The sequence below is a fragment of the Gadus chalcogrammus genome, chromosome 14 (genome assembly GCF_026213295.1).
Source record: "Gadus chalcogrammus isolate NIFS_2021 chromosome 14, NIFS_Gcha_1.0, whole genome shotgun sequence".
In the NCBI taxonomy this organism is placed as follows: domain Eukaryota; kingdom Metazoa; phylum Chordata; class Actinopteri; order Gadiformes; family Gadidae; genus Gadus; species Gadus chalcogrammus.
In genome coordinates, this window is record NC_079425.1 from 8,203,441 (window position 1) to 8,217,706 (window position 14,266).

At 44.3% G+C, this 14,266-nt stretch overlaps 1 protein-coding gene across 1 annotated transcript in view; it reads left to right on the forward strand.

Annotated features, from left to right (window-relative positions):
* Positions 1–10,771, forward strand: part of LOC130403319 (CUB and sushi domain-containing protein 1-like) — a 295,164-nt gene extending 284,393 nt beyond the window's left edge. Inside the window, exons 63-75 of the mRNA XM_056607623.1 lie at positions 1,142–1,315; positions 1,707–1,773; positions 2,589–2,695; positions 3,135–3,208; positions 4,659–4,770; positions 5,364–5,543; positions 5,903–5,968; positions 6,449–6,610; positions 7,409–7,521; positions 7,695–7,782; positions 7,913–8,039; positions 8,693–8,755; positions 10,598–10,771. Coding sequence (XP_056463598.1) covers positions 1,142–1,315; positions 1,707–1,773; positions 2,589–2,695; positions 3,135–3,208; positions 4,659–4,770; positions 5,364–5,543; positions 5,903–5,968; positions 6,449–6,610; positions 7,409–7,521; positions 7,695–7,782; positions 7,913–8,039; positions 8,693–8,755; positions 10,598–10,757 — 1,493 coding nt within the window. The 3' untranslated portion in view covers positions 10,758–10,771. The remainder of the gene's footprint in view (positions 1–1,141; positions 1,316–1,706; positions 1,774–2,588; positions 2,696–3,134; positions 3,209–4,658; positions 4,771–5,363; positions 5,544–5,902; positions 5,969–6,448; positions 6,611–7,408; positions 7,522–7,694; positions 7,783–7,912; positions 8,040–8,692; positions 8,756–10,597) is intronic.
* Positions 10,772–14,266: the final 3,495 nt, after the last annotated feature.

Here is a 14,266-nt window from a genome sequence, read left to right on the forward strand (position 1 = left end):
AGCAATAGGTTGGATTTTCCTTTCCACACATTGTTCCTGTGTTTCCAACTCCACCACCATCGCTGGGTGGGAGGAAGCATCGTTGAACTGACCCACAGGCGGGAGGCTTTGGCCCAAGGCTGAACTCCTTCTGACCATCTTTTCACCGCCTCTCCATGAAGTTTACAGCCAGCCAGACTTTCAAGATATATATAGGGTACCCACAGGACCTAGTTTGCTTGGTTTCGCAAATTGGCGATTTATTTATGCCACTACTTGTCGCACAAATCCCTCTTCATATTAATATCTAAAGTCTGATGCCAGACCACCTCAAATCTGGCAGAACGTGCAGGTCTTTCGCTTCATATTTGTTTTACCAATCGCGTTGCCGGAGGAGGCATCTGTAAGCAATTAATTGGCTATTAACAGCAAACCCAAACTCAGGCCAGCACTAGTATAGTGAAAAAATGTGTCTGTAAAGGTTTAAAATCAACCACGTTTATCTGGCCACTGTGGAAACACGCTTATCGAAAGCTTCCTACACTTGTTAGAAATGTTTTCGTCTGCAGAATATCTCTGTAACGAAACAGGATACAAAAGTCGTGTTTTGGTTTCCGAGCCAGCTCTGTGCCTTCAACCCCAAGAAGTTTTGCTGAAACGTAGTAGGACTGCCGGGTCTGGTAGTATGCCACTATTAATCCAATACCATATTAATTCAACACACACATTCTGAGGCGTAAAATTAAATCAACATGTTTCTATTGGACAAGAGAGCTAAACCACGCCATCAAATTGAATTTTTGCCAACTTGACATACTATCAGTACACAATTGACACCCAATCTGAAATCCTACAGACAGTCTATGTTTACATGAAGCGTATGATCAATAGGCAAATAGGATGCAAAATAATCACATGTGTGCATTGCATTCAAGCTGCCGTGCATGCTGTTGTGAACACTCTCTGTTGTTTGGCTACTTCAAGGAGCCATCTTTGCACATTATTCCACAACAATGCTGAAGGCTTAGCATGTTGTCAATGCCATCAGTGCCGAGCTGTGTGTGGTTAAAAAAAATCTATATTTACAGCTACAGATGTGCCAATATTTGAGTATGTATTAAGGTGTGCGTGTGTGTGTGTTTGTGTGTGTGTGTGTGTGTAGTGATCAAGTGCGGAGCCCCTCCCCAGGTGCATCATGGGAAGGTGGAGGGGAAAGACCAGTCTTGGGGCTCAAGTGTCAGCTATAGCTGTTTCCATGGTTACCAGTTGTCCAGTCCTGCCGTGGTAACATGTGAGGGCAACGGGACGTGGAGGGGAGACATCCCACAATGTCAACGTATGTAACTCATCTTAACCGGCCATAACATCCCGTTAAAAAGCCAATTATATTTAAGTAGTGCTGGTTTTTTTCCGTATCATAATATCGTTGATGCATGTAATGAATATTTGAGTAGCGTCATTACAAAATAAATCACAAATAGATTGATGCCTTGGTTTGTTTTATGGTTTATGGATGGCAAAAAAAAAGTACTGATAATAAATACGTTTCTTTTTGTATTATACATCATAGTTTAATTGTTGTATTGTTTTATGTTTTTCTTGCACTAAAACACAGAGACAAATAGCTTTAATGGGTAAACATACTGAAACAATTCTGTTAGAATCAAGCGCAGATGTGTGTATTGCAGTACTTATTTTTTTAACAATTCATCTCTCTGCCCCCACAGCCGTTCTTTGTGGCGACCCGGGCTCACCTGGAGGTGGTTTCAGAGAGGGCAAGATCTTCACCTTCAGGTTTGTCCTGCATGTGCCTCTCCCCGGCTCCTCATTGACGTGGATCCCTACTTTCCTTTAAATCCAAGCGCCTACCAAATGATGGAGTGGTTCATAGTGTATTTGCCTTGACATGTTCCAGCAGTGTGCTGGTTTTACTGGCAGTAGGCGTTCCCAGTAGGTAAGGGCTGGTGTACACCAAGGTAGCTTGGTTTTGTGGTTTTGTTTCTGATTAATATTCGGTATCAGTTGTCCTTACATATAGCCGGTTAGTGGCGATCGCGGTCATACGGACCTGTGTAGGTTTCATGCAGGCGGCTGCCTAGGTAGGTAGTAATGAGGCTGTGCTTTCAACTGGAGCACTGGAGGGGGCTTTTAGTAACCATACCCTTTGCTCGCTTTCTCATCCATTTCACTTCCTCCGAACGTCTGAAGGTGTTTATTAATTTGCCTTGTGCAACGCAGCTTCATTAATCAGGAAGGTTTCAAACCCCCAACTTTAATATCACAACATTTGGATTTGAATGAACTAAGAAAAAGCAAAGCATTATAATTTGTGTTCCTCTCCCGTTGGCCCCTTTGCATTTAGCAGAAGTGTAGCAGGAGTGTTTCTTGCTCGTTCATCATTATTAGGTACAGCTTACTATCTAACTCTGCACTTGTTCTACGCGGCAGGACGTAGTGATAAGGGCGTACAACATCCAGCCCAAAAGGTTCGGGGCTCAAAACCCCAATTTCCGCACTCTACCTGGAGACATCCTTGAGCAATACGCGCGGCTTGTGTTTTCCTGGGGCGTTTTATCGAATGCTCACCAAACATGCGTTTTGATCCGCAGGTCTGAGGTGCGGTTCTACTGCCACCCCCCGTACCTGCTGGTGGGCTCTCCTTCCAGGGTTTGCCAGGCGGAAGGCAGCTGGAGCGGCCAACATCCCGCCTGCATAGGTATGAAGAAACAATACCTAGCAGTGTCTCCCGAACCACACATGAACGCCGCCGCGACACGCTAAGGAAGAGAAGGGAGGAAAGATAAATGAAAACAGTGGTTAGTTAAAAAAGAGGCGAGACGAGGGGGGGGGGGGGGGGGGTGGTGAGATGGAAGGGAGGGTTTAATGTTTGGTCTTGGGAGGAGAAGGGCAATTGCAGAGTGTGTAAAAACAAAGCGCTGGCCGAACTAACGATTAGAAATGTTCCACAGCGGGGTCCTGACAAGAAAAGTTTGGAATTGGACACAATTGTAAATATAGTTCTGTAATATTGCAGTTTTGGGGTTGCTTTTTTTTAGTTCTTTGTATGTTGTATTAATTTGTGTGCGTGTGTGTGTGTTTGTGTGTGTGTGTGTGTGTCTGTGTGTGTGTGTGAACGTGCGTGCACATATGAGAAGATCCAGCGCTCAACATCTGCCGTGACCCAGGAATCCCAGCGTACGGTATCCCTGTGATGGCCCAGGGTTTCCAGGTCTGAAATACACCCGTTTATACTTCATTAAGTTATTAGGTCAATTACTGTTGGAATATAATACTTTATTATTCGTTATAAAGTATTATTACACAACTTCATAGTTTATTAAATGCATACAAAATCATTCTTATAATAAAATAGTTCAAATTACATTTCATTATGTATTGTTGGAATACATTATGAAATTAATTAATAATGTATTGTTGAGATGCATAAGTTCAATGGATACTAGAGTATATATTACAGGCTACTTACTATTCAATATGAGTCAACATCAGACAATATTACCTTATTCAATGATATGGCTGTTACTATTTCAGCCAGTATAGTGAAGATATGTTGTGTTGTGGGTGAACCTCTTGTTCTGTTTTTTTACTTCAAACTCCAGTGATAATACTCAACTTTGAGCCCCACTTTCACTACTCGTGAGATCAGTGCTGTGAATGACCATAATATGTACTTTGTGGCTCTCTGAAAGGCAGAACGGGAACGGAACATTGGGTAATATCCCTCGATGAGCCCAAATGATTGTAATAGTAGGGTACCCTGCCACTGATTATGAGGGGACATTTTGTTCCGGCTTGGTGAGCGCTGGTACCAAAAACAATTATGCATAGCTAATTTAAAGTGGCCCGATGTGCTGATGACCATGCACTGTTATCATAATAACGATCGCACGCTAACCTGCCACAAGACCCGGCTCATGATCAAGTGCATTGTGTGTGTTGGTTATTCAACTGTCCGGATTTAAATCATCCCGGCCATTCCCACGCCATTCTGTTCTAATCCACGATAAGATGTGCTTTTATCTGTAAATAATACACATCTCCCACCACTAGAGTTTTCTGTGGTATAAACAATTAGCCTAACATCGCCAGACCAATACGCATATTAGTCAAGAACCTTTCAGTTCATTTTTTATTTCCAAGTGCCGTTAGCAATGTGGCGTTGACCAATTAGCTTCTAGACGCAGTGGGATAGACCTACAACCAATCAGAAAGATGCAACGTGTGCCACATGGCAGCCATGTTGGTTGTTTATGAGAATGCCTCAACAACGCTTCCAAAGGGCGCCTCTCTGTACAGTCAGTGTATCAAACGGTTGGGATTGGCCCGAACAGGGCCAGTTCTACTGGAAATCGGTCTGAACTGGAGGGGGAACCAGACTCGTGTGCCAGAGCAAATGAAACATGAGCTCGCCTTATTCGTTTTTTCCAAGGCCAATAGATGAGTTTTGGTTTAACAACGATCATGCTTATTATTATATAAGCACTTCACTCTTCACTTGACGAGGTGCTGAGTTGCAAATAAGTTGCTCAGTGGACTAGCGCGAGGTCAATTTAGTTGAAAAATGACTTGTTACCAGAGTGCATAGTAGTGTGTGATACGAAACGCACCAAAAGGAAATGGAACCAAAGTAGTACCTAACCGTGTGATCATTTGGTAAGGTTGGCAACAAGATTTCCTTCAAGTGCCGAAAGAACTACCACATCCTGGGCTCCACCACCAGGGCCTGCCTGGAGAACCTCACGTGGAGTGGCACTCAGCCCGAGTGCATAGGTAAAGCATGTCTACCGCCTCCCTGAAAGCCTTTTGATGCTATGCCCATGATCATTTGGATTGTTTTGGTTCAACTGCAGTGTTCTACCTGTAGTGCTGTTCATATGTGTAGTAGCTGCTGCAGTAGTCAATTGAGTTAATGTCGTCACTGGAAATCAGCGTCTACTCCAACTCCAGCTCTCGAGTGTATTGAATCCAATCCAAATTGTGATTGTTCCATTGTGTTGTTTTCACTCTGTCTCTCTCTCTCTCTCTCTCTCTCTGTCCCTTGTATGTCTCTCTCTCCCTGTGCCTCTCGTGTTCCCTCTCTCTCTCTCTCTCTCTCTCTCTCTCTTTCTCTCTCTCTCTCTCTCTGTCTCTGTCTCTGTCTCTCTCTCTCTCTCTCTCTCTCTCTCTCTCTCTCTCTCTCTCTCTCTCTCTCTCTCTCTCTCTCTCTCCTCTCTCCTCTCTCCTCTCTCTCTCTCTCTCTCTCTCTCTCTCCTTGTGCCTCTCGTGTTCCCACACTCACTCTTTATCTGGCCCCCATCCCTCTCTCGTCCTCCGCGTCCCAATCCATCTATTCATCTGCCCTGTTCTTGCCGTCTGCTTCCCAGCCCACTCATGCAGGCAGCCGGAGACCCCCGGTAATGTGGATGTCAGGGCGCTGGATCTGCCAACGCTGGGCTACACGCTAATTTACTCTTGCCAAGATGGCTTCTATCTGGCCGGTGGATCAGAGCACAGAACCTGCAGGAGTGACAGTAGATGGTCTGGAAAGCCCCCACTCTGTAAAGGTAATGCTGTGGTGGGGGGGGGGTTGTTTAACTTTAATTGGACATTTATTAAATAAATCCCAGACCACGACAAGTCTTGCTCATTTGGGTGATTTAGCGCAAGAGAGAAGGAACATTATATTATATTAATGAGAGAAATAACCTATGAGGGATGGATCCTATTAAAAGGCTTTTTAAATGTTAGGTCTGGGGTTCTGGCTTGGCCTTATGACATCCTTCGCCGCGCGTTGCAATGTAGCAGATTGCGAAGACACGCCATCAGCGCTCTGTCAAATACTCAATTACCTCGCACCAAATCAAAAGGGGAAGGCTGTCATGGAGGTGCCCGCCCAAAACTCATGGCTGTTTAATTCTTGTAGTTGGAGTGAAGGTGCAGCCCAAACCCATGGAGGGAGACTCTGCAATCCAGAAGAACAAGATTCGCGGTATGTGAAACGGTGCCCTCGGATTCCACCCTGAAACTGCCCGATTTTTAACAGAGCTGCATAAAGTAGCAACCATCTTTAAATGCACTTTCAGCAAAATAAAGGATGATAACTTTAGGAACTGCAAGTGCATGGCAGATGGTTAACCAAAACAGATTGCACGCTGTATGTATTGCGGGCTCAAAGTGGTTGTAAGAAACAATGTTAATATTGATGAGCATACAAAGAAAACGGTTTTGGTTCATTGACAACCGCTTCCAGATTCATATTTAATAATTAAAAAACGAATAATTGTTTCTTTAATGTACTTTTCCCTTTCTTTAAATTAAACTAATTTCAAATGTTCAAACCCAGTTTATAGTCGCTAGAGTTGAGTAACGCATTCAGTCGGGGGGATTTAAATAAAATCGTTGGTCTTTCTTTTGCGGGGTTCAAATGTGTATTTTAATTCAGCATGCCATATGCCTTGTGTTTTTCTAGTTCCAGTGGATGTGTTTTCTCCTAACTCTGACTGGAGCGGCTTCTACGAGTACCTTGGGAAGAGGCAGGCTTCTACGATTACTGTAACTGGCTTTAACGCTTCCAGTGGCAGAGTTAACGTGACTTTATTGGAGACCAGTGGAGTGTCCATAAAACTATCGGGTAAGACCAATTATGATGTTCTGTTACTGTGCGCCAAGTTAACGAGGAACAAGGTTCATTCTGGTGGCGATATTACAGTAAACTCGTAAGGCATTCAGCTTTTTTGGGGTGCCCTATAAGTTACTCTTAAGTGTACTCGCCAAAGAAAGATAGTTTCAGGAACGATGGAAGAGAGTAAATGTAGTTAAATTCAATTTATTGCTACCATAAACGTGGCCCTGCTTGATATGGGCGGGTAGGCCTATTCACAGGCGTTGAGGATTTCAGTTGATTTATATTGTTTCCAATGAGGTGCTGAAGATGTTTGGCCCTACTGTGGAATGAATTTTTTTTTTTTTCCAATTGTATTCAAGTAGCCTAATTGAGAGAGAAAAACTCTCCTTTGATTGGTCTTTTTGTCGTTTTCAAAATGCCATTTTAGTTTAATTGTATCCTGAAGTTTGTTACCAAAGTAATGCAATTCTATCCTCGATATGGCCATCAGGTCAGAATTTAGATAGACATGTAACTAAGTATTGTGCCAAAAAAACTAATAACAACAATAATAATTACCCATTAATGTAATAATGCTTAGTGAAGAAAATGGTCTACTATTCAATATCTAAACTCTTTCTTTGTACATGCCTATCCACATTTATCTGCAAAATGTGTTTTTGTATTTAATTTTTGTGTTTCATTTTATCCACTTTGAGGTTAATTAAAACATTTTCTTGGACATCTTGATCAGTGTCACAATCTGCCTCATCTCTCTCTCTCCCCCTCTCCATTTTCTCCTTCTCTCTCTCTCTCTCTCTCCAGGCACATATAAGTCAGAAGAAAACCAGTTATTGCTGAAAGTCTACCAGATAAAGGGCCCAACAGAGCATTATTACAGCAAGTTTAAAAATGACAACTGGGCTATGGATGGTTATGTAAGCCATTTCGTTTTTTTATGGTTAATCACACCACTATTGTACTTAAATCAGGGTTAGATTAATTGTTTCACTGCTTGGCTATTCAGCGATAATACTCGATGTGAAGGAACTTTTGAAGGCAGGGGCTGATGTGCCGAGTATCTGAACACACATCACACTTTTTCCTTCAGGTCGCTGCAGAGGCTGACCAGAAGTCGTATGTTTACCAAGGTCACATCCATAGTAAAGACTTTGGCAAATTCTATCTTACCAAGCAAGGTAGGTGCCTAGTCCCCAGAGCTATCAATGGCAAGATTACAATAGTGTGTAACAAAAAAGAAAACTTGCATTGCATGCATTGTGTTTGAAACCATCCAAACACACGTGTACACGTGTTTCTATTTACTAGGTCCTGTAACCACGGTGGTTGATCCATCCGGCACGTACACCAGTAGCAGTTCTGTGGCGGCGGCCATTTTGGTTCCCTTCTTTGCACTCATCCTCTCCGGCTTTGCCTTCTACCTCTACAAACACAGGTGAGCCACGTCACCTCGGCTCAGAGCCAGCAGTTGCCGCCCTCTTGCACTGCTTTAAAGGCAAGTACACTAGAGAACATACACACGCACAATATACTAGAATCAGATGTTAAGTATTCAATCAGAGTGTTCAGTCTCCCCTTTTATTTTTACCGCCACATAATTCAGTTTTACTTGACAATACACTCGACAATAGACCCACTAAGTATGTCATGGTATCCATTGTTTGTCATACATTGTGAGGAAGCTGCACTGATGGATATTTGTTTCAATAGTGTGACTCAATTGTTGTCCTTACTTTTGAGGCATTAAATAGGAGGAAAGGAACTAGGGTTATGAAATAATGTGAACGGAATGAAGAGCGGAAGCCAGAACTCTTTCTGTATAATTGACCACTCTGTGTATACTTATCTGATTTAAGTATGGCCATACCGTTTCCAATTGGCAACCACATCGGAAACTCAATGGCACCATATGCTAGTGATCCCATGCTGGCATTGCTGTACTGCTAAGGCTGCCATCAGTTTTATTGACGTGAATTTAGCATAGCATATTGCTAACGGGTTAGCATCAACCACATTGATGGCATGGGAATCCGGCAGAGGACAAGTTAGCATGCCCGTGCTAACGGTAAAGTGGATGGTTGTGTGCAGGACGTTGTCTGCTGACACGGATGACAATGAGCGACCAAAAGACACGTGGGGTCCTGGCGGCAGGTAAGACTGACACCTGTCTTTCACATGGTTGCCGCTGGCAACCAGACTTCTGCCGGCCGCCACTTCCACTGTCAATCACCCGTGTCACGCTTTATTTTGGTTGAGTCGTTTTCTTTCATGGTATTTGCCATGGAGCGGCAAAATATTGCATCCAAGTAATGTGCCTTGTCTTGTGCTTTTTTTTTGTTGCATATGCATGAGGCTTTGATGAGGAGGTATTCAACATAGCCACCAAAACGCCACGCTGAACGCAGGCAGATCGTGAGCAGTGAAATGCAATATTTTTAATCAAATGAAACATTTCCAAAAAGGAAGTGAATTATCCGTGTATGTTTGCGTACATGCGTGTCTTGCCTCAACAACATAATTTAAAAGGTGAAAAAAATAATGTTTTCCTTTGATCTCATGTTGTCATGTTCTTGTCAGCATGACATCAAACAACCGATATTTAGCCATGGTGCAAGTTAGACTAATTGAGTGCAGCTTACCCATAATCCTTTTCGGAAAAAAAACATTCCAGACACACAACAGCAATACAGTTCCAGTAATATAAAAAAAACGATGTAAATATCACAATTCAACATTGCAGCCATTGTGTTTCTGGAAGAGCACGATAGTCGATAGAAAAAAGAGAAAGGCGTTTAAAAAACGCGTTGATTTATGCAACCCCACTTGGCTCTTGCAGAGTTCAGGGACTTTCCTAAGTTGCTTTCGATTTTTCATTGTTTCTGGTTATTAAATGTTGTCCCCCGCCTAACGTTGACTCCAATGCCGACAAGATACAGTATGTTTAGGCCTAGATAAATGGTGGGTGAGGGGGAGGTGAGGACCTTTACGCCCTCTTACCTCTTAAAGCAATGGCTGAGTGTCCACCCTGCTGGTCTGTTATGCATTTATACTGTCAACCCCATTACAAAATAACTTTGTCATTCCCGAGAAAGAATTTACAAAATGACCTCAAAGTATAGTAGCACAGCATTTTAAATCAGGAATGTAGTGCGTGCGTGCGTGCGTGCGTGCGTGTGTGTGCGTGTGCGTGTGCGTGTGCGTGTGTGTGTGTGTGTGTGTGTGTGTGTGTGTGTGTGGCGGCATGCATTCACGTGTAGGTTTGTAAAGTAATGGGTTGAACATGCACGAAGACTTAGTCACTCCCTAGGGTTTTTTCTTCCCGCACACACACACACACACACACACACACACACACACACACACACACACAGACACACACGTCGCCTCCTAATGAGGTCAGAGCAGAACAGCCTCACCACAGCAGTAGTCCTGGCTGCTAATAGTTTCCCGCAGCTTGGGAGAAACTAGTTGTGTTCAATAGGATTACACTCGCGTGATAACCAAATGTTATCCGTCAAAATTGAAAGAGACGGGTCCTGCAGTCCAGCAGCCACGTCCTATAGCCCTGTACAGATCCCGCCGAGCAGACGGTGGGGGGGGGGGGGTGTTTGACGGGTTGCCGTGGTTCCCCGTGTAAACATCGCCGATCAAATTGAATTTGTTTGTTCGTTTCTCAGACTCCGAGCCGCTCGGACTGCATTCGATTGAGACACGAGCAGACTCTGAAAAGCCCAAGCGAGAAAGCCCCTCCGTCCCCCCTCACACCGCCCCTCATCCCCGCCGCCGTGGATCTGATATGATTTATGCACCGAGTTCGATAACGAGCGGCCGTTCCGCCTGACCGCGTCCTCCTGACCGCGTCCTCCTGACACACACACCCTGACCGGGTGTGTGTGTGTGTGTGTTTTGCTGGGCGTTTAAACAGCGTGAGTGGATGCTAACCCCCCCCCCCCCCCCCCCCGTCCTTGTCTCCACCCCCTTGCGTCCCCCTAGGGCCCGGCCCAAGGTGCAGTTCAACGGCTACGTGGGCCACGAGAGCAGCAACGGCCAGGCGTCCTTCGAGAACCCCATGTACGACACGGCACTGAAGCCCACCGAGGCCAAGGCGGTGCGCTTCGACACCACCCTCAACACGGTCTGCACGGTGGTATAGTGCGCTGCGCCCACACCGGGACCACCTCGGACGCTGGGTGTAGCGCCCCCTCCCCTTCCTCAACACCCCCCCCCCCCAACAACCCAACCCCCCCCCCCCCCCAACAACCCAACCCCCCCCCCCGCAACCTAGCGTGAAACTAGCCTTTCAAAGCTAGGAACCTCCTGCTGCAATGTGGCGGGAAAAACCACACCAGACAACGGACCAGGGAGAGGAAGAGGGGGAGAGGGGGAGGGGGAGAGGGAGAGGGGGGGGAGAGGGAGAGACGGAGAGGGAGAGGGGGAGAGGGAGAGAGACGGCAAGCATGTCAGGGTGTAGGTGTTCACTTCCTGGTTGTGCCACAGGTGCTGGTCCCCATTGGGTCCGCTTACGTGTTACCATGGTAACCTAACGGGTGTCACGTCTGCAGTGGACGAGAGCAAGCAAGGCTGTCCCCCCCTGTCCGCCGATGTGGGAACGACTCAAACTCGCTACTCGCTTATGGTAATTAACATATCTGGCACCAATTGGAAGCGATGATCAATATTTTTACTTTGTTGAATTGCATTACGGATAAAACATGGTGAGTGCCTCATGGGTCAAGGATATGGAAATTATCAGATGAAGATCTCACAGAAAAGAGAGCGCTTTGAGCAGTACTGAGAAAATTGCGCATTGCTGTGAGAGGAAAAAAAAAACAACAACAAGCAAGCGGCGGCCTCGAATTTCATTTTGGAGCCGACTTTCTCAAAGCACTGATCTGAGATTATCTGAGTCATACCGCCCCCTCTCTCTACTCTGCATCCTCCTCCGCCGCCACCTCCTCCTCGCTGATCGCAGCTCACAGCACGCAGTGTCCCCACCTATACGCGTACAAACATCAGGTAATGGCAGGGGACTGCTCGTGAACGGCGCCACAAAGCCGTCCCCTCTCTCTAACGAGAGGAGACGTTGATCTGCAAGTCTGCTTCGAGAGAGGTGTCCGGGCCTGCAGAGTCACGACAACCAAAATAGCCCCACATCTCAACCAGTGACTTCCCCCTGTGTTTCTCCTTAAACTTGATGTTCGAAAAAATCCCTTACCGGACTGTGCATCTAGTGCTAAATTAGCACTAGTTATCTTGCGATGGGGCTCTGCATCTGAATGTTGGTATTTTGTGTATATACATATGTATTCAAAATACCACAACATCATTTTTGCAAGTTCTGTTTGGTCGAGGTCTTTCACTAACTACTGCTAACTTATGACAGACTTTGGGGTGATTGGTGCACACACACACACACACACGGTCGCTTGTGCCAGTGTATTCAAGCTACGGTAGACATTAGCTAGCTAGTCAGACGTTATTGAATCAAAGCATCCCCACCACCAGTTGGGCGACTGGTCTGCATCGGTTTGTTCAGACCCCAAGCCGGTGAAATCCGGTACCCAGTGGTTGGAGTCAGTGGAGCGGTTCCTGATTCAGAAACAGAAAGATCACACTAGATGGACGACCGCCTCGCGTCCTTACCGGGGGACATCGGACCACACCGATATCAACCGTGGCTTAATCCTAGTGCCGTCCGACCACCACGGCAGTCAGTGAGTGACTGCCCTTCTCCTGCCACAAGACACAATGCATTGACAGACTCAAAGTCTCTAAGAGACACACACGCACACACACAAACACATACACACACACACTTGAAAAAACGAGCGATTGATGACATCAAGATGAACGCAACCACTATCGCTGGAGCAGTCAATCAAGCAGGTTGCTATGGAAACTGGCAAAATAGTTTGTCTTTTTCCCTGCATTTTTTTCTTCAGTGAAGATAATGATGAACAGATGATATGCTAAACGCCAGGTGGGCCCCCCCCCCCCCTCCACCCCTGATAGACTTCCTGTGACGCTGCTGCCTCTGGGAGCCCCGCCGTACGAACTTTATATCAAACTCCGAAAAATCGCACAAATTTTGCACTAGTGTGTTTTCTGAATGGGTTGTTGAACAAAAAATATAAACAAATCATTTTGGGTATGACATGGGTTTGGAAAAATGAGTCTATTAAATGAAGAATTTATATTGAAAAATGTCTATCTTTAAGAGAAAAAAAACGAGACAGCCGATGACTAAATACAGGGTAACAGTGTTTGTATATACACATCAGTACTATCCCATGCCCCCTGTTGCCAGGAGTTGTGAACATACTTCATGTTCCTTTGCGTCGCGCTCTGTTTTTGTTTTCGTGACAACATGACGTATCCACGAGGGACTGTGATTCTGTTTTAAATTCCCGCATTTATCCTAAAAATATAATTTAATGTTAGATATTATTTTTATATTTCCATTGGTTGTGCCTGAAAGCTTATATTGCAAACTACCCACATATGATAAGGAAAGTTCCCTTGAAAATTACATTTTTATTACGATTATTTCTGTGAATATTGTATTCATAATAATAATTTCCCCTCTGGGATTAATGAATGAATACATGGGATTATGCATCCTTGTAACTATAAATTCACATTATAACAATTTTACCTTATTATTGATCACTTGTGAATCTGAATAAAAATTTGAATATGGGACATTGTTACCATCGTAATACTAGCATTTATATTTTCATGAAGATCTTCCCTGCAGTATTACCTTCCAGACACAACCCTGTTATTCTGAGATATTTCTATTTTCTTCAGGTTGAACTCATCAGAACAACATTCACCAGTTAAATGAACGTTCGTGTTTATCCAACACGTCTCTGAATCTGTGTCTAACAACAGACAATCCAAGCATCAATCCCCCATAACAAAGTATTTTTTGTTTTATGTTCATATCACGTGATCAGGATTGGCTGTTGAAGATAAATGACGGATGGATACCAAGACAACAGGCACAATTAATGTTGTCGTCTATCTCTAGTCTCCTCCCTTCTTGTTTCGTCGTTGTTTGACAAATTCCTCCCTTGGACCACCTTATCCGTCTTCTTTTAATGCTGAAGATATCATGTAAAATGTTTAGCCTTCAATACTTTCATTTCAGACTTACCCGTTGTCTTGGTATTTGTGATCGTGATCTCCGATGTGATCTCAGAAACCAAACTCTGTGACTTTGTGTGATGAGGAATTTAGTAGAACTCAAGCCCCTTGCAGTCACATGGAAAGCTTGTTATTTTCGGCAGTGTTTCTTTTTTTATTGTTTATCTTTGTTACTTTTTCTCTCAAAAGATGCTGCACTTGGTCTCGATAACTAACTGTGTTGGCACCGTTCCTCCTCTCATATTCACATTATGGTCCATTCCCACAACAATTTATCACTTCAGGTGTTCCCTTTTTTGCCCACATGATTTTCTATCACTAAATTATTTATCCACTGCATTTTCTACATATCTTGGTTATTCATTTCAATGCATCCCTCCATGACATACTTTATCTACCCATCCACACACTAGACTTGCAAACATACATATCCATAGATCCTGCAACATACATCCACATGCATACATATTAGTAACTAGTATTCTATAATTCATTGCGAGATTGCTCAACTAA